The 27,983-nt window shown below is 37.7% G+C and overlaps 1 protein-coding gene across 1 annotated transcript in view; it reads right to left on the bottom strand.

Moving 5' to 3' along the window:
* Window positions 1–328: 328 nt before the first annotated feature.
* LRIG3 (leucine rich repeats and immunoglobulin like domains 3) overlaps window positions 329–27,983 on the bottom strand; it is a 38,479-nt gene continuing 10,824 nt past the window's right edge. Inside the window, exons 4-19 of the mRNA XM_041465598.1 lie at window positions 18,150–18,284; window positions 17,386–17,529; window positions 15,341–15,484; window positions 14,888–15,031; window positions 14,315–14,458; window positions 12,973–13,053; window positions 12,259–12,330; window positions 11,822–11,893; window positions 10,451–10,614; window positions 7,237–7,557; window positions 6,428–6,709; window positions 5,526–5,978; window positions 5,158–5,316; window positions 3,928–4,071; window positions 3,569–3,844; window positions 329–1,055 (exon numbers count right to left, since the gene is read on the bottom strand). Coding sequence (XP_041321532.1) covers window positions 811–1,055; window positions 3,569–3,844; window positions 3,928–4,071; window positions 5,158–5,316; window positions 5,526–5,978; window positions 6,428–6,709; window positions 7,237–7,557; window positions 10,451–10,614; window positions 11,822–11,893; window positions 12,259–12,330; window positions 12,973–13,053; window positions 14,315–14,458; window positions 14,888–15,031; window positions 15,341–15,484; window positions 17,386–17,529; window positions 18,150–18,284 — 2,980 coding nt within the window. The 3' untranslated portion in view covers window positions 329–810. The remainder of the gene's footprint in view (window positions 1,056–3,568; window positions 3,845–3,927; window positions 4,072–5,157; window positions 5,317–5,525; window positions 5,979–6,427; window positions 6,710–7,236; window positions 7,558–10,450; window positions 10,615–11,821; window positions 11,894–12,258; window positions 12,331–12,972; window positions 13,054–14,314; window positions 14,459–14,887; window positions 15,032–15,340; window positions 15,485–17,385; window positions 17,530–18,149; window positions 18,285–27,983) is intronic.

The raw sequence follows: 27,983 nt of genomic DNA on the forward strand, positions 1-27,983 counted from the left end.
CCACCAGATGCAGGCACACTAACAAAGGCACAGGGAAACTTCTGGAACCACAGCCTCACAGGCAGTAAAACTGAGAGCATGTGTGTGCACATCTGACAGGGGGAACTCACAAACTGGAGGATTTGCAGCCTTGCTTTGGTTCAAATAGCTGCAACCCCCCTTACCAGTAGCGGTGGCAGGACCACACCCACTCTTTGAAGATGAGCATATTTTACACAGTAAATCTAAAGCTACAAGTTTAAGTCAAATGAAGGTACAAACATGCATCAGAAAGCACCTACATTTGTAACACTGTCTACAAACATAATTCACACTTTTTATTCTTCATACACTAATGTGGGTCAGAGACCACATGGCAGCATATTTTATTAAAGTAATGTGCAAATAAGATGCATGGTACCTGCAAACAGCATGGAGTTTCCATTTGTAAAAAGGTACAAATAACAGTACAAAATTAGAATGCTTACTATTCATTTCAAGAAAATGAAGTCTGACATAGAAATACATACACTGTATTATTTACACCATTAATTTCCAAAACATATTATTTGCATAAAAAAGGCTATAAAATAATTACAAATATAGTATTTTTATAAGGCTTTTTCCCTGTATAACCAATGTAGATCATCTTGGAAATTATGCTTTATAGGAAAAAAAAATATTTTTTTCTTCTGAAGTCAGAGCATCATGTGGTTGTGGTTTCTTTCTTCCCTTCTTCTCCTTATTCACTTTTTAAATAAAGTTCCATACTGAGGTAGTAGTATGTCAAATTATTTCTTTGGTTCCAGAAAACATTAAGCCCAAAAGGAGCTACGTATCCGAATCAGAGGATTGGAAAGTAGAAGTCCTAAAGTTTTCAAAGGACTGTCTGCAAGTATAAAAGCTATTTTCTCCTCTAGAAACTGTCCTTTCTTTTCCCTCTTCATCTGCCTCTGTATCAAAGTCCAGCGAGACATGATGATTATTATGGGAGGTTTTTGGTTGGCAATTTGCTGGCTGTCTACAGCTTGAAAGAGAGTCCAGCTGAGGCCTCCATAAAGGCTTTCCAAATGTTCCTGAAAGACAGTAAAAGAGTGAGCACAGAAATATTGATGCTAAAAGTTTTGTGTCTCACCCTAGTGTACATAGATGACATTGAAATGCAAGACTGACAGAAAATGACATAAGTGACATTGAAATGCAAGACTGACAGGAAGTTCACCAAAGTGAGATTTTACTTAAATGTTGTTCCACCATTTTAAAGAAAATATCCATGTGATCACAAGGCAAGATTCTGCCACCAAAGACATGAAAAATATTTCCAAGTAGTTGCATAGCCACCTACAACTTCATTTATTTTGTTTTCATTACTACTTCCATACCCATTTTTCTTTGGGGAGGGTGGAGAGGGGGGAGGTGGGAACACAGACCAAACTGCTAACACATCACAAGACACTTTCTAATGCAAAAGTCACTCCCTGTTTTGTTCTTCAATAAGTGAATGGCACATGCAATCTGCCATGGAGCTCAGAAAAAATAAAATAGATTTTTTTTTAAAAAATGAAACTCCACAACCTCTATCAGGTTATACAACATTGTCCCAGAGTGCAATCTGAATGCTAACACAATCTTTTTCTGGCTAGCATCTCCCATTAATAATAAATGGAGCCACATGCTCCATTCAGCACTGATCATCCAGTCAGCTGTGGGCAAAGAGAACAGTAGCAACCCAAAGAGAACTACACATTTCAGTTGAACTGTAATTAATAATTACCTGGATTTACTAGTCAGTAAACAATCAGTGTGTGTCATGCTTCATCCCCGGGAAGCTGTTAGTATCAACACCTCTACAAGAAGGGCCTTCTTTTTTCACTGAATGATACAGCCATCCTAAGTCATAGTGTCTGTAAGGACTTATTTTCAGACGACAGTGTGCCACAGGCTGACTTTGAAGAACTCAAGTTTTAATTAATAATTTAACACTATATTTTAAAATAAATTTTGAAACCAAAATGCAACACTTCTAATTTTGTTTAGTTGTTAGAACCAAGGGTTTCAAGTAAAACTGTGATCTGAGAAGTTACTGAAAAAGGAACTGGACAAAAGCCCTATTTCCATCAATGACTTGTAGAGCAGTTTTGACCTAATGCAGTGTGAAAGGATATTCCTCACAAATGAAGGTACAAATGAACTGTCTTAAAAACAAAAAATCCAAGCTACAAACTTTCTAGGTCGTGCATCAACTGTGATACTAATGCCAGCTGTCAACTTAACTATGATTACACAGGCAAAAGGGGGCTTGAATTTGACAACTGTGTTGAAGAAGCAAATTCACAACTAAAGACAAGAAATCTATCACAACTTCTTCCACAGCCACCAGGTCCAAGATCTAGCCATAGGCTCTTTGAAGGAAGAGTGCTAATGAGTATGAGGCATCAAGGCAATGACAATGCAACATAAGTAGGGTACTATGCTCAGAGAACTGATCAAAGATTTAACTCTGCATACATTTTTAGGGCAGACAGAGGACTATGCACCCTTCAGGTGGCATTAACTCCTGGATATACAAACATACAGCTGTCCTGCTTTCTGCCGGAGACATGCTAAAGCCCTATCTGTGCAGTCCCACCACAGTAAGAGTGGCAGGCAGCCAGGAGGCCAGCCGTGTGCAGTCCCAGGGTCTCTGCCAGATGTCCTGGCATCTGCAACGTTTTACAGTTCAAACATCTGGCTTTTGAAGGGGGAAAACTTCAGAGCTAGTGCCTCCCTCCCCACCCCCTGAGAACAAAGAGCCCAGTGATGCACATTCCCCCAGGTCCCCTTCAGAGCCAGCAGACCCAGATCTTGATCAGCCAGTGCTGACACACCAGCCAGGAGACAATCCATGGTACCAGAACTGTTTTTGGCGCTAAGATATCACAAAGATGAAAGCAATATGTGGTTTTGTATGCAAAAACCAAGCATTTTAAACCAAGCAACCAAACCAACATCTAAAATTTAATGAGCTTCAAGGATAAAGCAATGCTTTTCTCCTTCCCTCATCTCCCCCTGCAATCTGGATTAAAATTGTAAACCCTAAACTAAACTTTGAGAATTCTTTTATCATACACATAATGAGAGAATGACAAAGGAGGCATAAGGGAGGGCATTTTTACATACTGCCTTATTTTGAAGGGTAAATAGTTCTGGCTGACTGCGTTATACAATATATACGCATACAAGTTCAATTCTCCCTACGTGCACTGAGCCCTCTTTACACACCTTTTGCCTGTCAGGCAAAACTTCTGATATGTTTCTTAAGGTGTAGTTAAATTATGTATGCTAACATTTAGAGAAATCTGCCAGCTATATTAAAATGGAAGATAAGAATCGCATCACTGATGAGATTTTTACATAAGTGTGAGCTATTAAGATCTGGTAATCCAGACGTCCTCATTACACAGTTTTACTATAGTCACTTTTCTGTTCCTCAGCATCAAACATTTGGGAAAGAAAAAGCTGAGAAATTAGTTTTGTTTGGTATTTTAGGTAGGAAACCAGACAGCAAAGACAATGGCAGCTTGAATAAAAAACAACAGCTAGAACATACCCATGAAAGTGCTTTTACTTGTAATGGATGAGGGTTCCAAACTGTTGTTTAAATCCAATGTGTCTGAATTGAGACTTTTGCTTTTCATTCCAGTTCCTTCATTTTGAGTATAAATAGAGTTCATCAATCTGCTGCTTGTAGCCTGTGTTCTAATAATGCCAACACACTGGTCAAAGGGATCTTCCTGTCGAGGTGAGTATTGACAGCATTCCTTTTTCTTTAAATATCCAGACTCATAAGGGCCCAAGCCTGCTGTTCTCTGGTCAGGGCTGCAACCTAAAGGAAATGAAAAATTCATTTTATATAGATTCATCTTAACAAAGACTGAGTTAGGACTAAAACTTCCCCCACCAACTTACTTGTACTGTATGCTTCAAATGCGTCAGAACTGTAAGTGCTGCCTTTTAAATACAAAGTCCCTGAAGTCCCCAGATAGTGGCATAGGAATGGATCTGCAACACCCTCCAAGTCTGTTTCACTGCTGTTATCTAGATGGCAAATGCCTTAAAAATAAAATTGATGTGTCAGCACACAGCCTTTTCTGAATCTTCAGCACAGAGCTGTAAGAACCCCACGTGTTCAACTACATTTCACAGTGTAGTCTAGAGTTTGCTTAAGTTTAACCTAACTTTTGGATGAGAATTCTAATTCCAGCAACTGTTCAATTAATTAGCTTGACAGAGAATGTGTCACTTGACTGTACAATCCCTGAATAACAAAACAAAACAAAACCAATCACAGGGATCAGAACCAAGGACTTCCTTCTTCCAAAGCACAGAAGACAAATTCATTATCTGCCTCACAGCCTCCTTTCAAAGCAGAATGTCAATGTCAAAGTCCTGGTTGAAAGAATCTGAGGGAGTCACTGGCTGCCTAAATAGCTATAAAGATTTTTAGTTCAATGGTTCCTGAAAGCTTTGGACACAGTCTCTGGTTCTTGATCCACAAATAGGCTGTTCCTCTCACTACCCCACAAAGGCAAAACTATCTCACCATCATTCCATTCCCACCTGTCCCAGCTCCTGATTGTATCTCAACCCCAAGCCCTTTCCCAGAAAGGTGCCTTTTCCTCCCGTGTGCAGGTATGTAGAGGATTCTTAGGGGCCACAGGTATAAATGTCAAGGACTGCAGCTTTTAACTTGCAGTCACCTTAAATAATTTATTGACTCTGACCGTAACAATTCTTTTTAACCAGCAAGTTTAAACAGTTATACTAAAGTTCCACTGGTATTACCACACATGCCTACACTCCACTAAAAGCACACTTTTCAAGCCGTAAGAGAGGAAAACATGCTGTGATAATTTCTTTTGGATTCTTGTTTTGCGCATGTCCTAATCAGTTTAAATTTACCCTTGAGACTAGAGAAAAACTTCCTGATTTAAATACACACCATAACATCATCTGGATGAGCAGAACCAAGCTCCAGTTATTATCACGTTGAAAAAATCCCAAGCAATAAATTTCACATCCTCTATTAAATTCTGTAAGCATGCTTTCTTTAGTGTTCTTTCTATTAGTTAGAAAGACAACAGCCAAACTGCAGCTCCTCAAGTCACATGAAAAATCTGCTTAGCATTTTCTACCTACCATTACTGTCCCTCTGCTGCAGGAAATACCCTCCTACAGAAGATGAGAGGAACTGATGGTGACTGCCATTTTCAGATGAGCCATATCCATCCTGCCTTTCAGCCAGTGTCCCCTGGGATGACAGGTAACTTGGAATGTCAGCAGGCAAATTTGTTTCATCTGTGGGGGAGCAAAACACATACAAAAGCCATCAACATGCTTCAGTTTGTAGAAACATTTTTGAACTTGTCAGCAAAGCACTGGAAGTAACAAGTAATTCACCTCTCTGCCTCTGAGTCAAAGCACACAAATGTTCCTACAATAAAGTCACTGCAAGGCAACCACAAACATTTGTTTTCCTTTCCAAGGTAAACCTTCAGTTTACACACCTGTATTTGTGATGCTGCAATCTTCATTTCTCCTTCTGGTGTGGTAGATGATGACCACCCACACCAAGGAAGTGCCCACCACACAGCAAACCACAGCTATGATCACAATGCCAACTGTGGCCCATCCATCATCATCAAGTGATGGGGCAATGTTTTGAGGAGAGTCACAGGTGGGAGTAGGAATTACATTAAGACGGATGTTGCCTCGTTCCGTTCCAAGTGTATTAGACATTTCACAAGTGTATTTCCCAGCATCTTCTACATCTGTATCCACAATAATTAGTAACTGATTGCCTGCAGCAAAGAAGTGTCTTTCTGTTACCATAAGAGGGCTGTCATCCTTAGTCCAGTTCAGTCGGGGTGGAGGGCTACCACCAGCAATGCACTGCAAGACTGCAGTTTCACCTTTTGTTACAGTTCGATCCAGCAAAGGCCGCAAAAATGATGGTGTTTCTGAAAAGAAAGCACAAGCCTTATATTCTAAATCATCTCGCAAGAGTAAGAAGTGTCCCTTTCCTTCACAGCTCAAGAGGAAAAGCTAGATTGTATGCACCAGTAACACCTAATAAAGCTTACTCTCATTCTAAGAAGAAACTCAAGAATTTGTACTTAAAGCTTACAATTTACTTGTCAATTGATCCAATTTACATGCTTGATTACCTTACAAGGTAGAAATGCTAAATCATACATGCTTAAGATTGCAGAGAGCTACAATAAAAGCGATTAACAAAATGTCAAGAAATCAAAAGTTAAACAAATCTACTGTCTCTAAATGCAAACAGAAGCCCCTTCTTCCCTCCACCCCATGTGTACTAGATGTGTATACACTGAGAAACATAACTAACTTTTATTATTTTGAATCGTAATATTGATTGTGCTGTTACTGTTTGCCAATATCTTACCTAGTACTGTTAATGTTGCGTTAGCTGAAATGCTTCCAGCAGTGTTTTGAGCTGTACAGCTGTAAACACCTGTGTCCTCAATCTTTACATCAACAATAAAGAATACATCATCTTCAGGCATGACATGCATGCGCCTCTTGCGTGCTGCAGGAAAATCTGTTCCACCATCTTTCTGCCAAGCAATCTGTGGGATAGGATGCCCAACTGCAGCACATTCCAAGCGTGCCATTGCCCCAGCTCGAATGGTTAAGTCCATGGGGATTTTTGTAAATGAAGGCAGCACTAAAGAAAAGTTGGTGATATCAAAATCAATACATGAAACATACTTTTACCGTTTCCTACAGCACTTTCCTGAACACCCCTCATGGGCTTAAAAACACTAGAGAAATATACAATCTAAATTGATCAGTAGCCAGCAGAAAGGGAGGGAACTGTGAAGTATGTGAGACCACCTAGATCAAAATCTCATTTTCACTAATAGCCTCCTATGTGACCTTTCCATAGCATCTTGAAACAGAGCATACACTTACCTCCTGTGAGAAAAAGTTAAGATTTTTCCATCTTACAACATTGATTTTGCCAAATTTACTATGAATTGGGTATATTATTTGTTTTTTCCTATACTATGCTTCAGCACACTGGGACTCGAGGTAAAACTGAACAGTGACCTTGGAAAGGGATAAATTTTTAAGAAATAATCTCGTATTACAGATCTTCTAAAAGATGCAGATAATGAGAATTGAAAATATATGAATCCCTATCTTGATTAAAATCATTCTAAGTCCACAAGGAAAACGTAACATACTTACTGTTAACTGTAAGTTTGGCTTTGACAGAGTAGGATGAACCAAAATGATTTGAAATAACACACTGGTATTTCCCTTCATTACTGAATTCCACATTGCGCAGTCGAAGGATGGTGGTGTACTCCATCACTTCTCCACCCTGGGCCCGGAGGTGTGCGTAATTCTCCATTTCAGCATCTTGCAGTAATTCATTGTCTTTCTTCCATGCAAAAGTCATTGGGGAATCACTGCTGCTGGCTGCTGAACACACAAAACTCAAATTGGAGCCTTTAATTGCTGACTGGGTTTCTGGCTGGACAGTGATCTGTGGTTTAGGAAAATCATCTGCACAGAGGAAAAGACAAAAATATATGTGATGCCCGAGGACTCTTTCCAGAGAGTTAGTAAGCCTTGTTTTATAGGTTTGAGAGTAGTCAGATAAGTATTTATTAAATGGATCCACAATGCTTTTGCTTTAAATTTTGTTAGCCTTAGGGCATTTAAAGAGGCCGTATTTATGAGTTTATTGTGCCAAGCCATCTCTTATTGAAGAGAAAGCACATTTAAAAGCAGACTGTGTGCATAGCTTCTTCAATAAAGCACTAAAGATAGAAGAACTACCCCCTGACATCCATAAGAACTATTCTGAACATCAATCATGAAGCCTACCTCTCATCTTTACAACACCTCAGGCTGCTGGGAGTCTTTCTTTATTGAAAGCATAGTTCTTCTGCCATCAGAAACTGCAAGTTACAGTTGAGCATTTCACCCAAACCCACAAAAAATAATGTACAAAAGTCAGTGTTCCAGTGATATGCATCTCTTTGGGCAAAAGGGGATGGAAGGTTCATTAAGCAGGGCAGAACACAAGAATTTCAAGAATTCCTGGAGGTCCCTTTACTATAGGAATGTTACCTTCAAGTGCCATGTTATGAGTTTACAGAATTAGCTGCCTTCTGTATTATTTATTCAATTGTGTGTACACTGCATGCATGTAAAAGGAGCAGGCAAGTAAATGCCTGGTCTCCCAAAACCAAAAGCCTTAGCATCTTCCCAACTTTCAAGATGTGTACAATCTCTGGACAAAGGAACTGCAGGGAAAGCCCTGTGCCCCAAAAATTTCTCCCTGCAGATCCTGCTGTCTCCTAGCACCTTTGTCTTATTACATCTCAAATGACTGGGAACAACTATGGAGTCAAAGTGCTATTTTCTTGAAGAACCTCCACTCTGTTACAAAGCAGTGAGCCTAACCTTGAGCTGTCTGCAAAACTCCTGCAGGTATGATGCTGTGCTCCAGTGACAGGGCAATGTGGATCTGGGACTCTAAGCATGGGCTTTAAGAACATCCCAGGCCATTTGCTTTTCATGCTTCACACCCATGTCCTGCTATTTGCAAACTGAGTTAATTTAATACATTCACTGACTTTGCATGGGAATAACTAAGTAAAACACTCTTAAGTACTTAAATTAGCCTTGTGAAAGGACAGCAGAACATACTTCAGTCTTAATTATCTGACAGGAAGGGGTGATACAAAGGTCACTCCAATAAGCATACAGCACAGAATACAGAACACACTAGGATAAGACTAGCATTATGTTTTGTCAGAAGAGAATAATAAAAGAGCATATTTGAATGAATGTATCACAAAGACATCCACATATATACAAATCTTTTAATTTCAGACAGGAGTCAACACACTCCACTTAAAAATTCTATAAAAGCAAAAGCAGCCCTTGTGAACTTTTAAGGCAAGCTGTGAACACCTGAACATCTAGTGAAAACACACTTTATAGATATAACCGAAACACTCCATGATTTTATTAGGAGATTTTAGTTATTTCTGCATGGCAATTGCATTAAGTATCAAGCGCAAAAACTGATTCAGTATTTTTCTTTTTGTTAGTGCATCTTAAATGGTTTAAAATTAATTACTTAAAAATAGCACTCAGCAGCCAAAAGAAAGATCACAATTCCCCAGATTTAACAAATGGAAGACATATATTTAAATCCCCAGCTTAATTTTTTGACAGAATGCACTTTGCATAAATTAGGATGCCTACCTCATATATACTCCTCTAGACATTGAGAAATCTGTCATTCTCTGCATTATGTCAACCTCTGCTCCTCAGCAGTAGCTAGAATCTGCTGATTATTTACTAAACATCTGACTGCTAACAGGAAAGGAAAAACCAACATTTTGGTACACTATTTTATATTCTGGACTTGCTTTCCCACTGAAAAAGGGTAGCAACAGTAAAAATTAACCAGTTATATTTGCTGTGAGATTACATTATTGAGAATACACTTACCTTTTTGTCTCCAAAGAATACAATTCTTGAATTTTTTTTAGTAAGAAAAATAAAACTTATTCAACAAAAATACATTAAATGCAGTTAGTTGGCTTTTAAATTTCCTGATATTTCCGAAGTTCCCACTTTATATATCAGAGTAATCAAACATGTCCTTACTCTGAATGCTTAGCTTCACTTTGCTTTAAATAGAGAACATAACACAGGTGTTCATGAATGCTACTAAACACACATAGAAAATTTTCACTTTTAAAGCAGATGCTATCGCCTCAAATTCTCAGGTCCTAAAGTAAAAATATTTTGCTAGCATTTACTATCTGGCAAACTGAAACAAAAAATACCAGTATCGTAACTGTGGTAATCAGGTATTTTATAAACACAGTTTAAAAGGCAGTAATTTACATACTCCAAATAATTTTTAAAGCACACAACAAGCACACATAAAAAATGTCAGAGCTGAGGCCAGGATGTTTTTTTTTTTGCCTTGAAATTTTATCAACCCTGGAATAAACTCAAGACTAATGAGTAAGAAAAAGATTTACAAATAACGAAACCCAAAAACTACATCTTAATTTTGCTAAAATGTGTCTCACTTAAAAATGATACTTATCTAAATAACATCTTTTAAATCTCGAGGCACATACATTTACCGTCACAAAGTATTGAGCTTTCACTTGCACACTAAGATATGTTCTATGTAAGCAAGCTGTACTTGGTATAAAAATCAAAATATCATCACTCCCTGTCTTGTACAAAGCCTCAAGCTTTAAGCATCTACATCACAGTTTGGGAACAGAAGAAAATGTTAGTAAGTATCACATCCTCTCAATTTTGTTATAGAAATCACAACATATCAAGGAACCACAAAAAAATCCCAAGCACACAGCAATATTTGTTTTATGAAATGAGAAATAGACGCTACACTCACCACAGACAAATCCATCCAGGCTGACAGAAAAAATACTTCTCCCTTTTAGCAGCTGAGGATGAGCACAACTGGCATTTACAAAGCTCTGGAAGTTGTTCTCTGACATCCACTGTGGTAGCCATTTCAACTGGCAGTCACACAAGAGACTTGATGTGTTGAAGTGCCTAAGAAAAAGCAATTAAAATCAAAGCCTGTTTATGTTCTTGTGTTTGTAATACAAATCTGTATGAGCACACTTTCATAACAGAACTAACGCTTTAGGTTAAACACACATACTGCAAGAGAAAGATGGCAATATTGCTCAGTTCAAATCCCCTCCCTTGCCCAGCTGGTGATGCTGTGCCTGATGCACCCCAGGACACTCTTGGCCCTCCTGGCTGCCAGGGCACTGCTGACTCATGTCCAACTTGCCACTGACCAGGACACCAGGTCCCTTTCCACAGCTCTGCCTTCCAGCCTCTCATTCCCCGGTCTGTCCATACACCCAAGGCTGCCCTACCCCAGGCGCAGAATCCAGCACTTTCTCTTGTTGGACTTCATACAGTTGCTGATTGCCCAGCCCTCTCGTTCGTTGAGGTCTCTCTGCAGGGCCTCCCTGCCTCTGAGGGAGTCAACAGCTCCTCCCGGTTTTGCACCATCTGATAACTTGCTCAGTATCCCTTCCAGTCCTGAGTCCAAGTCATTTATGAAGAACACAGGGCTGAGGATGGAGCTCTGTTGAACCCCATCAGTGACAGGTTGCCAATTTGATGTCACCCCTTTCAGTATAACCCTCTGCATTCAGCCTGTGAGCCAGTGTTGTTCTGCATTGATCAACAGAAAAAAAGGGTGAGAGGACAAAAACTCATCCTCACTAAAATACATTTTTTGCAGTGACTGTTTCACAACTTCTCTGAAGATCTGTCTCTCTGCTGCTACAGGAGAGAAGGATCCAATTACAAGCAGTGACAACCAGGTCTTTACAAAAGAATTACAGCACTGCATTTCACTGGTCCAGCAAGCTTTAGCTCAGTGATAGCACTACTGGTCTTAGAGCATGTTACATTGAAGTCCCCCCTTATCTAAAACCTGTTAGACATCACCCAATTTAAAACAAGGACTTTAGAGACAACAAATGTAGCAGAAAATTAATGTAGCCTCCTATCCTACATTCTCTCACTTAAATACACCCATCGTATACAAAAAAAAGAAAAAAACCCCCAAAACACTGGCATAAGCTTTTTGGTATTTATTTTTGTTATTTCAGAGAGATTACAGCAGAGATTAATCACTGCATCAGGTGACATCTTACAAGGCTTTTATTTATACTTTTGTATGTATAAATAATATCTATATACTTAATAGAGATTATGTCTTTTGATAGAAACTTACAATTCTTTGAGTTTCTTCATTTGTGAAAATGCATTTCCTTGAACTGACATAATTGCATTGTTACTTAGATCTCTAGGAAGAAAAAAGAAAACTAGGATTAGAAGAAAATAATAGATTATTAAACTGAATGGATTTAAGACTCAAGCAGTAATTTGCTATTTTAGTGATATAAAAGGACGCTCAAGCTCAAAATCAAGAGATGCAAATAAGGAGTTTCATAGCATGCTTAAAGCGTAAGAATTTCTGCATTAATTCCAAAATTTACACCCAGTGTAACTTCAAAACTGAAAAATCCTCTGAAGATCACAGTAGCAAACATGGTAAGTGTATTTCATCCCAAGTTGTTAGTAAAGCTTGTTAGTCCTACTTTAAATTCAGTTAGTATCAAAATTAATTTTTTTCCTATTTTGGGTTAAATGTGAATCTCTACTACTTACAAGTGTTCAAGTGCATCCAAACCAGAAAATGCTTTCTTTGTAATGGATCTAATCCTGTTTCCTTGGAGTATCCTGAAAAATTTAAGCACATGATGCAGAAGAAATGCAATTAAATGGGAGTATTTTTGAGCTGAATAATTGCATTTTTGGCATTTATTTTTGAACTGTGACTAGTATTCACCACTCACCCATTTCCAATGCAGCAAAACACATCACATCTAAAAAATACGAATTTACTCCCCTTGTACTACATTTTACAATTATTTTAGAAGACATTTAAGGTGTGCAGTTAAGTGACATGGATTATTCTAAATGTATAAACATATTTTAATTTCATAAATCTGCATTTGAAAATTTCAATGCAATGGAGCCACTTCCACTGGATGTTGCTTTACTTTACTGAAGACTAAGCTTACCACTATGCCTTTATCATATGATACACTTCTTATTTTTTAGCATGGGAAAACCTTATTCTTTGATTAATATGTCCATAAATATTAATAATACTTAAAATATTTCAATTTGTTTGACTTCGAGAATCCTGAATTTCTTTAATTGAAAAGGAAGATATTATAGAGAACAAAGTGGTAAGGGAGAAAAAAATCATCTCTGCTATGGAAAATTTAACATTAAGTGTTGGGCTTGTCCCTTGAAAGACACATAATAAGCTATTTTTAAGGCATGATGAGATACAAATATTGTAGCAATACTCACAGCTTCTTAAGTTTATCTAGGCCAGAGAAAGCACCATTCATATCTTCAATAGTCCATGATATTTCATTGTTTTTCAGATCCCTGTTTAAGAGGGGAGGGGAAATCAAACCATAAAAGCTATTAAAAAAAACAAGGCACATACTTCTTCAACAGCGTGTATTACTTAAAAAAATCTAAAATAGCTTTCTGTTAGGTTGGATTTTTGTTCAGTTGTTTTTTGTGGGTTTTTTAAGAGAAGCTTTTCCTGATTAATTTTATCATTTCAATGTTTACTGAGAGACTTTGAAGACTATTAGTATTTTTCCCACTGATAATTTCGAAGATCACAAACTCAACAATTTTTAGAATTGTGAGCAAACCAACCCACATACCCCTCCAAAGATATTCAGTTATAGGACTATTTAAGAAAACATGCATTGCAGGAAGGAAAAGGACCAACTGTTGTCCCTTTGAAATGGAACACCCTCACATCTTTTTAAGTCCTTAATACTAACACCCAGAGAGTCATTTTAACATCCCAAAACACGTGCTTAATTATCTATGAAGCAGAATATATCTATAAAGAGAATACAGAGATTTGTGTACAGAACAGTGTGTCTGCAATCTACAGGGTTGGGCTGGAGGAGAAAGAAAAATCTAATGCCTAATACTTAATACCTTAACAGCTCATAATTCTCTAACTTCCTCTCTTTATGACCTCCATATCTCTATATTCTTAAAAAACATGGTGTACACTCCTCTAATCTGCATCTTTCCTAGATGCCCTAAGTGTCACTATGTGAGCAAACCCTTGAAAATAAAGCCTAGAGCAAAAGCAATCGTTTTGCTCATCTGGCTGACAGATGGGTCAGTGATATGCAATGGGAAGGTTTTAATGAAGAGGAATGTATTTAGATTAGTTCTTTCCCTTCCTTTAAGAAATGCTATTTCAAAACATGCTCGAATACTTAAAGCAATTGTCCAGTCATGACAATGAGTTTTGTCTTCTTATTTCTGCTGTGAGGGAAAATGATTCAGTTAAGACTCAACTATGATCCAGATCCCTAAAACTGTGGGTAGCAGTGCTCTACTTGCTGCCTTCAAGAGATATGCCTCTCCCACAAATAATGCTACTGGAAGTTTGCATCACTGTTACCACCATCCGTTGTGCACAGCCTTATCAAAACAGGAACTCCTCCCTTTCTCAACTACTCTGGAAAGAAATCTTACTTAAGAAAATCGTACACTGATCAGGGGAAGTTAACAAAATGTTCTTGTCTCTTTCATAAAGAAAAGAAATAACGTATAAACACAGTATTTTTCTTAAGGTTTTTGACCTTACAAATTGAGTTTGTCAACTTACAAAATCTGTAGACTGGAAAGTCCCTTGAAGGCACAATCAGCAATGTAATTTACTTTGTTGTTACCAATGTACAGTCCAACCAGCAGGCTTAAACCAATGAAGCTTGAATCATCTAACCTTGCTAATTGATTGAATGTCAAATCTCTGCAAATTTAAAGGGGGAAAAAAGCATTTTAATGCTCATGCTGCATTGCTTATTTAACTTAGTTCAACCCACATGAATTTTCAAGGGGGAAGCACCAGTCTTCCCCTGATGATTATCACAGAACCCACTATACCACACAGAATTTTGCATTGTTTCAAACAATTCACAAATTACTGCAGAATTAATTTCTCTCATTTGAAAATTACTGTGTTATGGCTTTAGTACAACAGCTACAGTGAAATGGAATGATCTCAGTTAACTTACAACTTCTTTCAACAAGAAGTTTCAACTTCTTTCAACTACCTTATACAGCGAAGTTGTAGTAATCTTGTAAACTTTGCTATGAAAAATTCACAGATTAGTGCTAAGAAACTCATGTTTTGGCATGTATCCGGCTTTTGAAACTGGAAGAGACTAAAGGTACTCACAGTTCACTGAGTTTTTGGCAAAATTCCCAGGCATCAGGACTGATCCTGCTGATGGCATTTTGGCTGAGATGGAGTTGCTGCAGCATCAGTAAGCCATAAAGCCAGCCTTTGGTTACCTCTGTTAAGTTGTTATGGTCCAGCTGCCTACAAACACCCAAAAACAGAAAAAGACAAAGTTCAGAAACTCAGCAGCATGCTATGCCACAGGTCCACCTCTGACCTCATGACACTTGCTAGACAGCCGGAGCCTCTACTTAAATCTTGAGTTGCATGCATGCATTCAAAATGTGCTGCTTTACACATTCACTACTGACTGCTTGCTCCTTTTCAGACCACAACAAAACAATTAAATTCCATAAACACCTTTAAATTTTATCACACAATTCTATTAATTTTGTGCAAATCTACTTAATATGTTATCTGAGAACCGACCAGCAAAAATTTGATACTTACAAGACTTCCATGTTGGTCAAACCCCAGAAAGCACCATCCATAAGCCTCGTAACCCCATTTCTCTGCAGTTTTAATGATTTCAAAGAAGGAAGTCCTTGGAAAGTGAGCCCATCTATTTTTTTGATTTTGTTGCGACTCAGCTCCCTGCATCAATAGAATGTACAGTTACAGCACAGTAATTTTACTTACATGCCAACAACCTTTCTTCCCTCTCTGGAACCAACTTTATTTGAAGACTTTTCTTGCACATGAAACAAAGACAAGAAGTAATAAAAATAAAATATTTTATTGTAACACATTATGTTCGGCCATGTTAATACTTCTCTGCCTTTCTGATACTGAGAACAAGTACTTGGGAGTTCCTTGATTTTTAGACTTAAAGAATCCCTGTAGACCTGGAATGCCATGGTAAATCCTGCTCCCAATGAGAACGGTGTTTATCTAGCAGTAGAGCTGTTAAGGCTGGTTTGTAATTGCAATCAATAAACAGTCAAAAAAAAGTTAAAATTTTAGTTGAGACAACTAGACAAAACTGAACATCCTGGGAGATCTCTTTATCTGTAGTCAAGCACTCATCACATCTCTCTCCCTTCTCCACAACCAGCTACACATAGTGCCTTCTCTCTTTCTCAAGTGGTCTTGGCACTTGCTCTTCTGCCACTACACTCACCCTGTGCAGGTCAGAAACTGGGAGCAATGTGTATCCTGTGAGGGAGATGTAAGGTGTAACTAGCTGGAGGGCAAGATGCAGTGACAGGATTAGACAATACTACCAAAAGGTAGTGAAAGGAGTGATCATCTGCCTCTTCAAGGAAGTCTTAGGTCTACCAAACTAGGAAGAATCTCTCCTTCCAAAACTTAATTCCTCATGCAAAGTAAAGGTCTAAATAATCCTCTCCCCATAGTTATACCATCATTATTTTTCAGAGTCACAACCCTGTAAGAATTCAGCTTGTCTCCATGGCAGTCTGACACAAAATCAACCTGACAACAGATCTGAGGGAGAACGCTGCTTCTTATCCTGTGTTTAAATATGAATAAAAAGTGAAGAACATTCAGTAAGAACAGGCTTTAGCTCTTCCTCATTCTTCTTTGAATACTTTCAGGTGATAACACAAATTTTTGGCCTTCCTTGCAGATAAGGCACCTAACGTAACTCAGTCAGCATAACAACTGTGAACAAAGGGAACATTTTTAGGCAAGGATATAACCAACATCCAAATTTAAGGTGAATCTGAAGATCAGAGAGTCTACCAAGATGATTAACAAATCCTGAGCTTTGCAGGACTGTTCTCATACTCTTCCACTGAGGCCCGAGTAAAACTGTTCCAGCATTTGTATACAGAAGAAAAATAGTCACTCTTTCCAGAATTGTCAAGCACCCCAAGATTTCAGCATTCTTATAACCTATCACTTTCAAGGCTAACCTAAGAGACTTCATAATTTTTAACTCCTGACTATATGATATGGAAAGTAATTATTCCGGATTTGACGAAGTGCAACCCATTCTCTTGTCCATTTTCTACACTTTGTAAGTTTTCCAATTAAAGCAAACCCCACAGTCTCTTTCATATAACTTTATTGTTTATTTGGTAAAACATTTATGGACAGCACTGTATCAGTAAAGCTGAAGGTCTATTTATTCAAGCATATTGCTTATTGTCACACCATCTGAAAGCAAATGCATTTCCTTCATTCCGCTGTGAAAGCAAAAAGTAAATGACTGCTGCAGTGAACTATATAAGTTTACTTTCTATTTTCCTAATGCTTTTTTAAAGAAATATTGCTCCTACCCCTTTTCCAGTCTCTTTTTTTTTTTTAACTTTTAATAGGCAAACACAATTTTAAACACAAAGACTGTTCACATCTCACCAACATATAAGACTAGTTTTGTTCCGTACAGCACTGCAGTTAGTAAGGGTTGCAGTAATATGTTTCCTCTGTCTGTCTCACTCTGCCTCTGGTTAAATTAAAGGCTAAAGTTCAAGCACTGCCAGTGCTTTGGAAAACCTGAAAACAATTAGTCAATTGTAGGTTACACTTACAGGTGCTGCAGATGGGACAGTTTAAACATCTTTTGAGGAATTGCTGAAATTTTGTTCCTGTTCAGTTTCAATACTTGAAGTGTGGTAGACAAATTGTCAAAGGTACCAGGCTCCATAGAGGTTATTCGGTTACTGTTAATATACCTGTAGAAACAATGTCTAGAAGGTTAAATTTACAGTTATTTAATAAATTTTTAACACCAAGTAGTGAAACAAAAGCTCTTGTGGTGCTTAGTCATTTATAAATGGAATTTTTTCATATTAATTAGAGCTCTTGACAGCTTTTTCTATAGTCAAATAGTATTTCACCAGCACTATTTTACTCTGCTCTGCCAGAGTGTGATAATGGAAGAAGATAATATGTGGCAATCCTGCGACTTTTTTATCAGTCAATATATCTGGCATTCCAATATTCCTGAATAAGAATTAAAGTGTATTCATAAGAAGTCTATCAAACTCCATATAAAGACAAACTAGCCTATCCATGGGGAACTTAAATTCATTTTATCACATCATTATTTCTCTCAAGAGACACATCTATTTGTTTCATCTCAAGATAATGGCCTTAGCTTTTTTTTAACGAATTAAAACATCTCATTGTAACAACTCATATATTCAAGTTAGTAGCTTATGTTAAACTAGACAGGTAGGAATATTAATGTAATTCCAATTAAAAGAAGACTTAGAACTTAATAAACAGCTGCCAATCTAAATTATCCAACAAGATTTTTGAAAGTAACCTGGAAGATAAGAATTTTACTTACAGATACTTGAGTTGTAATGATGGAAATGATGAAATTTTTAGCTCCAGTATGTTGTTGTTGCTCAAGTCCAAAGTTTCTAGACTCTGAAACGGCTTCAGATGTTCAGACAAAATGTTGGCAATCTTGTTACTGGTCCTGAAGTTTAAGGGCAGTAGGCAAAAGACTGTCATTTCCAGAATAAACACATCTTAACTACACAACTCTGGCAACTATTAGTTCTTAATTCCCCTACTCAAAAATAATTTTGAATTACGGAAAAGCAGTAAAGTATGTTCTCTATGCATAATATTAATCCAAAATCACAAATTGGAATAGTCTAAATAGATTTTCATTAACATTTCTTAAAATATAATTCCAGGAAACTGTGAAAGAAAATGCAATATAATCAAATTACAGCAATTCATGGCTTTTAAAAAGAGATGCAAAACTCTATAATCACCTATTTCTGAACAGTAGAAATATCTGGCACTTGCATGGAACAGTATGCCACAGTATGGTAATGAAATAAGGTTAGAGCTGTTCTCTATTTTAAGCAAATTAATCTCACAGTAGCTAAACAGAGTGCTTGGGGTTTTTCGAAATCTTCCTTGGCACGGAAGTCCAACTGAATTTCCAGAAAAAAACAAAGAGCTAGACTATAAAGGATGGATGACAGTGCAGCCCCATGAAAAACATTCTGTAATTGTGGAATTACACCTAGTATTCCAATCTACAGATTTTTCTAATGAGTTAGCAAAGAACAAAAATTCTGCATATCAGAGGTCATTACAGGAGTTTTGGACTTCACATCTGGTCAAACTTCAGCTCAGCATCACACCCAATTCCACAACAAAAAGTACGCAACAATCTGAAGACGTGGGTATTGTAGTCGGCTCTCTTTCACACATGAACTTTTCCCAGTGACCCTGTTTCATGTTCATACCCAGCAACCTACCAGTTTTTCCACCTCAGATGCAAAATTTACAGATTCATTCACCACACATCAGCAGCATTATTGTTCACGGCTACCACTACACAGGGGAAAGCAGATCACAACCAATTAAACAAATGTAACCTGAAATAATTCTTGTTACCGTGTAAGTTCAAGTCATTCTAGCTGTGGTACATTCTATACCTTGTTTGATAATTACAAAGATTTAGGAACTTTTCCCAGATCCTAGAGATTGCAGGCAAAAGCAATTTTAGTAAAACTATCAACAAGAATATTAATTCTGGAAGGTGTTTACCTTTACTGTAAATACTTGCTCTGGATCAAATAGTAAGCCAGATATTAGGGTAGCATGGACAACTCTCATGTATTCAAGGGGTGTGGGGGAACTACTGCTCAAGACAAAGAAGTCGTAACTCACAAACTGAACCAGAAGTGAGATTAATGGGCTTTCTGACCACATATGGGAATGGGTAAGTGATCCTGCAGCCCCTCTAATGCTGAGCTTGTATCATGTTTCATTCCTTAGGCCGTCTGGTATACGTACACTGCATTATTTAACTCTTAGCTGAAAGTATTTATAATAAATGGAAACAAATTACTTTAATAAAAAACAACAACAAACACCACCACCGTGTGTCAGTTCCACCGGCCAAATAAGAATGTGAGTTAGATAATGTAACAGGTCATAGAGCCTTGCCTTTATGCATTAGTTTGTTTACAAGGTAATTACTAACAAGGTATTAAAACTGCCAATTACTTCAGTGACGAATAAAATTTTCCTTGCAGTAAAAGTGTGCTCCAGCAGAAGCCAGCAATTTCCTGAACTGGCCACCTCCTAAATTGCAGTGTGAAAGTGTTCAGTTATAAGAAGGCTTGCACAGTACTGTCTTTGTGTCAGCATTGCTCCATAAAACAGAAATTCCTCACAACTGGCAGGATAATAGCCCCTGTATTACAAACTTTAGTTGGACCTAATGGAACCGAATAAAACTCTTACACCATCTTCAGAGTAGCACTTACACCAACTGGCACATTACCTGACACAGACCAAGTTACAACAAAAAAAACAAACAAAAAAAAAAAAAAAAAAAAAAACAAAAAAACAAAAAAGAAAAACCTGTAACTTGTTTGATCCAGGAACATTTTTCTTTTTTTGAGATGGTAAGGCCACATTGAGGAGAGACAAGCAACTCCTTTTGCTCACTGAAACTGCACTACACATCATAGTCCTAGTCCATCCCACAATCAAAATCAAACCAGCCCTCCCTCACTGTACCTTCCTGCTTAATCATATTTGTAGAAGTTACTCAGTTGCAAAATAGCTGAACAGTTCACTCCCTATTGCTCCAAAACCCTAGTCCAGTTTCTCTTCAAAAGAATATAAGTATAATAATTCACATCTGGAAGACTATTCAGCACTGAAGATATACAAGTAGTTCTACTTTAAGACCCAACTTCAGTTAAAATGAGAAAGTTTAACTCTAATTTGATTTTTTTTCATAATCATTGCTTAAGCAAATTGAATAGAGTAGTGTATCACCCTCCTCCAAACTACCAAATCATCATCAAAATTAGTCAAGGACATGTTTGAAAACACAAGCCTATCTAGCTATCAAGACAGAACCAAAGAGCACAAATGTGGACACAATGCCGTAAGTTTTTTCACTGAGAGGAGGGTGGGGGTAAGAAAACCCAAAGGAAAATCTCCTGTGAGATGGTACTATTGCTGTGTTCAGACAAAAGAAGCTGCATACACTTCACTGGTTTAATTTCACAGACCTTCAAGGCGAGATGAGAGAAACAGAGATTCCCTGCAACAAGAAAACCAGCACATCAAGTTCGTCCAGAAACGAACCTGCAGCAATTTGATAACAATTTCTTTATGTGAAAGGACTAGCAACATGCTACAGCTTCCTTACAACTTCTTCAGTTACAGCAAAAGAAGCAGGAGCACCAAGGAATGCAGATAAACCCACCAAAAAAATCTACATTAATTTAAACGTGCCTTTTGCAATTTGAGTGCCTACACCCTGACTAACAGCAAAAAACCCCACAAACCAACAACCATGAGTGCATACAGCCTGCTTTAATTACTTTTACATAAGCCTGTGCGAATACCAGTTTGAGAGAGAATACCAGTTTTTCACTATGGGTATGAGAAACCTTAGCTTTCCTTCTGAACATTCAGGACTTGAAACGTACCAATAGGTCAGAAATCCTGTAACAGCCCTCTTAATCCTGATCTTAAGATTTGTTCTATATAACCAGCTGCCATGTATCTGACATAATCACTTGTACTTTCCTCACTCTGGGGAAATAAAAAGCAGGTCAGAAACTTCTGTATCCATTTTGTTGAGCATCTACTTAACGCCTTTCAGATATAAAAGCTCCTAAATGTTGAAACAACCACCCCCCCCCATCCCCCCAGTTTTTATAGCTATGAGGTAGTCATACTGTCTCTTGATAATGATTGTCAGTATGAAATGTTTTCTACCTTAGAAAAATATCCACATAAGCTTCATGGTCTTGATGCGTTGTAACTCATCATGCACACTGTAACATGGAAACTCCAAGGTGGGAACAGATTAGGACCTGAAGTCCTGTCTTTTGTTTCTCTTTGAAATCTCAGCACAAAAAACCACTCTTGCACTTCCAGTATTAGCTTTTTCTTCCAGCTGTATCCTGATCTGCAGCATTTTAAAAACTTTGTTGGATCTCACCCTACTATCCTGACAAGGAGGTATGTGTAGGAGCCTGGAGGTGGAGCAACCCAGTAAAAAACAAGTTGTATAGAAAGAGAGCTTTAGAGAAGAGTCCATGCAGCCTGCTCTGCATAACTGTTACATATAAAGTAACTGTCTTAACATATGTGTATAACTGGACTAATACACTACCTCCCCACCCTCAACTAAGCCCAGAGAAGCAGAATAATCTGAATCACAAAAAGGCAAATTAAACCATAGTGGAATCTCCTGCTGGAAAACAAGAGTAAAGAGGAAAAAAAAAAGCCTTCTGCTAGGACTGGATGCATCTTTCTGACCAGTGCTGAGGCAGAGACACGGAAGTTCATGGATGCATAGTCTGACCAGATTAGAGCTTTTGGAGGCAGCTATATCAGAGTCCTTACAAACCCAACATGACTGTCCACATCTGAGCACCTTCTAGGTGGTCTCCACTGCGTGCCACTACAACTCACAGCCTCCTTTTAAATTTAAATTCTGGGTTTTTCACCTGTTCTTCCCATCATTCACTAGCTGACATCATATTCATATAGTTGGCATATTCTTTCTTGCAGTCCCCCTCCTCCCATCCCAAACTCCTTTGGGAGCAATGATGCAAACATACTGTGTGGAAGAAAACTGAAGCAAAAAGAAAAAACAAATTATGTTAAATACAAAGGATTGGAAGTGCTGGAAGATACATGTCTTGTGATTTTTATGATAAGACTGGACAGTTTTAAGGAACTCTTACCCCTTAGAAGAGCCTCAGTAACTACTACTTCAAGAGCAAAAATGTTCTCTTTTTCTTCACTTTCTACTCATTTGAATACTGGGCAACATTGTAATGAACAATCACATTATTTAAAATACTGAAATTTTAGTTTTAAGCAGAAAACCCTTACAAAAAAGCAGCCTCTGATATGAATGGGACTACATGCTCTTCTCACCATTAAGACACCCAACTGGACTGAATTAAGAAAGTCTGGTTTTGTTTTGTTTTTTTTTTTTGTTTTTTTTTTTTTTAATATTTGCAAGTGATAGTCATAGAAGTATTTCAAGTGAAACTCTTTTTTTCTCCAAGACAAAGTAAGCAGAAATAGAGCCCAGATTCTGTCTCACTTCCAGTTCTACTGGTATGTTTACAAGTCTGATGCCTCTCTCACACATGAGCTTCTTGCCTTCCTTGCAGCAAGCAGTTGCTCCTTCTTTTGAAGGTCTCCTTCATTCCATGATCCATGCCTCTCATTCCTCTTTCAAGCCAGATGTCAGAAAGACTCTGGTTTTATATTTCGTGTTTTTTATATTACACAGGCATAACAGAAAATGAAAACTCAGAACTCTGTAGGATACTGATATCCTGTCCAAAACTTGAAACCAAAGGTTTATTGATTCCCAAATCAAACATAAACTGTGAAAGGGGAAAGACGCAGACTGAAAAAACTCTGTGATCAGATACATTTTCCTCATCAAAAACAAAGAGACAAATCCAAACTTTCAAACGCATGATACTTCCATAACAATTCTCTTCTGATTCCAGTCATAGTACCAATATGCAACTAATTAAATTTTCCTTCCAAACTCTCTTCTTAATACCCTGATTTCTGTTTCCAATTCAGTTTTCTGACTTTTCCAAAGTAATCACAAGTTACTTAGCATGTGATAGGCAAGTGAATGTGTAAGTTCATCCCTTTATTTTAACAACTGTAAACAAAAGCAATGCGAGCATAACTATTTTGGCAAAAGCTCACAACAGGAATAGCCCATTGCAGACTTGGTGAGCTGTGTGACAGTTAGTTAATGCTAAAATCTTGGAAAATTTTAAATACGACCTAGATAACATCAGCATAGTGCCCTTGAGTATTAGACATCATCTTTCTAATCTAATGTATAGAGTTCCTAAGTAAAAACACCTATTCTTTATCGTTAGAGAGCAACCCTCCCTTTTAGAGGGTGCAGAGCAAAAGTCTAGGCAGTTTAGACTGCACACCCCTCTAGATGTACCCCTAACTTCAATCATTCAAGGTAAGCAATGTTCACCCATCCACTTCTCTTTCACTCAAGGCACAAGTGATTTTACTGCTCTATTGCAATCACCACCACCAATTCTCTAAAATATAATCCAAACACTTATGCCTGACCTCTCATTTTCATTCTCACTTCTCTCACTTTCTATATCATATGCCCCACTCCTCTGTAAAATTCCTACCACTCTTCCATTCTGTCATATCAGAACAGAGCTCTCTATTTTTGTAGTCCATTACAATTCTTTTTAATTCACCTTTTCCTTTACCACTCTGATCAGAAAATCGTGACAGATTTATCCACTGCAAATAGCTCATAAAATTTGCATTCTTTTCCATTCTCATTGCAAAAGCATTAATCTAGGCTCTCACTCATACGATTTTTGCTACAACAAACTCTGGGTTTCTATGTACTTCTTCTCTTTCCCATCATTCAGCCCAAATTGCTGTCATAAAAATTGAGTTTCCATGTCTGTAAGTCTGACTAAGTCAGGTTTCCTTACAAATTCTTTCATTTACTTCCTCTTAAGTCTCCACACCAAATGTCAAAGACTGCAAGAACTAATTCTAATAAGTTCCTCGCTCAAGCTTTTTGCTAACAACTTCAGACCAAGTCACACATGGTTTACCATCACTCTCAGTTTTGGGACATTCTCCAAGTAGCCTTATGCCTGAAGCCCGGTCTGGCATTCCTCTATCCCTTCTTTCAATCCTTCTTCAAAACATACTCTTCCAGGCAGCGTCCAAATCTTAATCCTTCCCATAATAAAGTGGTAGCTGAAGAGATGACAAGGATGTAAAATATTTGACCAATGTTTTCTTCGTACTGGGATCCAGACTCCAGTTTAGTATGCTAGCTTTATAAACAAACAATACCACTTTCTCTGGCAAGCATAGAAGGGAAAGGCATTCACTCCTAGTGAATATAAGCTTTCATTTTCAGGAGTTTCATCTAAACATCTTTCTTGTGACTGCAGCTTTCTAACTGCATACCGAGACAGCGTTCCCTGCATTTTACACACAGCTTTCATTCCCAGACCACTGTGAGATGACACAGGCAAACTCCTCATACCTATCCTTCTGTCTTTAATGCAATCCTTTCACAGAGCTTTAAGTAACTGCCACAAAGTGCAAACTATCACTCTTATTTCCAAACTGTCAGCTGGGACAAATGCATGATTTGGGTGTTTGCTTCAACTGAATTTTATTTCTCAGTATGACTATATGAAGCCTGATCCAGGATGCCTATTATCAAATAACATACATAAATACACTTTTCCACACTTTAAACAGAAAGGGACACACAATACTAAAAACAACAAAAAAAAATCTCTTTGCAATAGTAGAAGGGATTAATTGTCACTTTTCTTCAGTAACTTTTTTTGTGCATAAAGTAAGATATGTAATCAGGCTAATTTTGTAATGGCTGATCAGAAAAGCTAAATTTAAAGCTGAAATAGTTTTTCTTACTATGAAAACTTGCGACCTGTGCAGTCACCAAGGACTAGCTACTTTACAGTTCTTTTGTCCTGTATTTATCTCCCGACCTTTTCTGTAAGTACTTTTGGTTCATTTACCATTTTAAACATCCAGGATACAAGATACATCCTCAAAGTTAGAAAATTTAAATTCAGCACATACTGACAGAAAGACATTACAAGCTAAAGGCTGTAGAAAACCTTCAGAGAAGTGGCTTGTGGATTCTGTTCATTGTCTAACAAACACATGGCCACATTTCAAAAAACTGCCTCAATTTTGGCATCACTTTTAAGTATCTCTGAACTCAAAAGTGAACAGCCCCTGCCTTAAAGGCTTCCTGTACAGATAGAGTTGGAGGATTCCCCCAGCACAGCAGAGAAAAACCTCTACCATGCCACATTTTCGTTACGTCTCTCACAAACAGAAGATTTCATATTCTAAAAAAAAAGTGAAGCAGGAACCTAATATAAAACACACATTAATGCAAGACTTGAAAAACATTCCTGAACTGTGAATCATTCATGCACCCTTTAACTTCCACACCACAACTTTTACATTTTCCTCTCTGGCTTTTCTACGATCATATATTTGATCAAATATTTGTTTCTGCTCTAGACTAACACAATCAGTCCTTACAACGTAACAACTTGAATCACCTACGCCATATGCTCTAGTGCCTTTAAATAAAATATCTCCAATAAACTGTAAAATTACAAGTCTATTTAACACTCCATTCTTGAAAACTAGTCTAATGTTAGAATTTCACTATATGCAATAAAGACTTGTGCGTGTACAGCTCTTCTAGTCCCAACTGACTACAAGTGCATTACTACAGAACATATCCTGGATGTGGGCAATGAGAAACATGGGGGCTTTAATGCTAGTTCTACACAAATGTTTTGATAAGAACAATAAATTCTAGTTGGAGAGACAGGATACTTCAATAGTCAAAGCTGTTCTGCCTCTTCGTAGTCACTGCTATCTTCCATTTTTCACAGTACTCAAGGATACAGTGTACTGATGATGTTGGACTGCGTCGACAACTACCTATTTTTTTAAAATTCTCCAAGTAAAAGTTGCATGGGTTTCTTATTTAAACTGTATATCCTTAAACAAAATCTTACCTAACATTGCTGAATTTGCAAATCAGTCTCTTCCTTACAAAGTACTAGTAACATTAGAAGTAGCCAACATTTTTGGAAGTATTTTGAAGTAAAACCCCTGTGCAAAAGTAGCTGGTAGTTAAAACACCAAACAGGACTTCTAGACAAGGCTATTGTACTTACACTATTTGGTTTTAATCTGTTTCTGGATTTTTCCCCTAGGTCCAAAACTACAACTGCAATAGATCTGAAAGGCAGTATTGGTTTTCTTCTCATGTCAATATCGCTGGTTCAGGCAGATTTTTTAGGATAAACAGGACAGAACTCGTACATCTTGAATAAGCAATGTCATTAGAATGGAAACAATACTCAGAAGTTTCGCTTGTTCTCCTAGAATGGGCATTAGTGCCCATTTTTGTACCTGATACAAAAGCATTCCATCTATCTTGGAACAGTAAAAAGGAAACTGTTTTTTCTCCAAGAAATGAATAATTCTCTACTACAAAAATTTAAAGCAATTCTCCATTAATTTAACTGTTTTTACATTTACTTCAGGAATGCAAACTAGAAAACTTCTAACATATTTTACTTCCAGGGATAGATAAATACGCTTACATTCGCATGTGGGCTGTCTACACATTATATACCTGTGGTAAGCAGTTGTTAAATCCAATACTCTCCTCAAAAGCTTATGTTGCCAGCACATGGGGGACCTGACCTCCTGGCTAGAGCTATTATGCTAACAATCTCCGGCAAATACCCTAACTTCCCTCTTCCTTCGTATACTGCTCTCTTCATGCTTTCTCTTATAGAAGGTTATATAAAAGGGCTCGGTGGCTGTGCAAAAAGAACACGCTGCAATTTAATTTTCAGAGACTTGACCTGCACTTCCTGACCAGATATACCCCAAACTACCACCATGTAGCTCACAGTAGTATCCAGATTCCCAGGAGGCTCACAAGCTCTAACAAGATATATACTCATCACATTAATAAAATCACAGATAAATCTCCAGCCATGTAACGAGAGTGTGCCTGAACATCCTTGTATACTCACTCCTTCACACTGACGCATCTCCCAGGGTGGTGGTGAGGGGGTGTGCCTGCCTGATACTTTTCATTCCCAAGATGCTCAACCCTCAACTGGCATTGCTAAAAACAAAATATTAGCATTGCTGTTTCATGTTACAGACAGACTGGGACCATGAGACTGGGATCATCGCCTGCTCTGGGTATGTTTATCCTGAATAATTCATTAGTATGTAAATATCTCATTTAGATAAAATATCAATTTGATATCTAGAAATGAGGTAGCTCCAAAAGTGGAAAGTGGACTAACATGATAATCCACCCATGCTTGTTTATATCCTTCAAAGAATTCAGACATACATGGCTGTGTGGGGATACCTGCACTATTATGGAGACATATCAGCAGTGAAATTTCCTCTGCAGGGCAAGAAAATTCTTGCAGAACATGTAAAATTCCAAGGGTCCCCAACTCAGTGAGAATTCTTCACAAATGAAAGAAAAAAACTTGTAATAGAGCTTCTTCAACAATGAAGATATTGGCAAGAAAAGAGG

This window comes from Pyrgilauda ruficollis, unplaced genomic scaffold (assembly GCF_017590135.1).
Source record: "Pyrgilauda ruficollis isolate IOZ18807 unplaced genomic scaffold, ASM1759013v1 scaffold19, whole genome shotgun sequence".
In the NCBI taxonomy this organism is placed as follows: domain Eukaryota; kingdom Metazoa; phylum Chordata; class Aves; order Passeriformes; family Passeridae; genus Pyrgilauda; species Pyrgilauda ruficollis.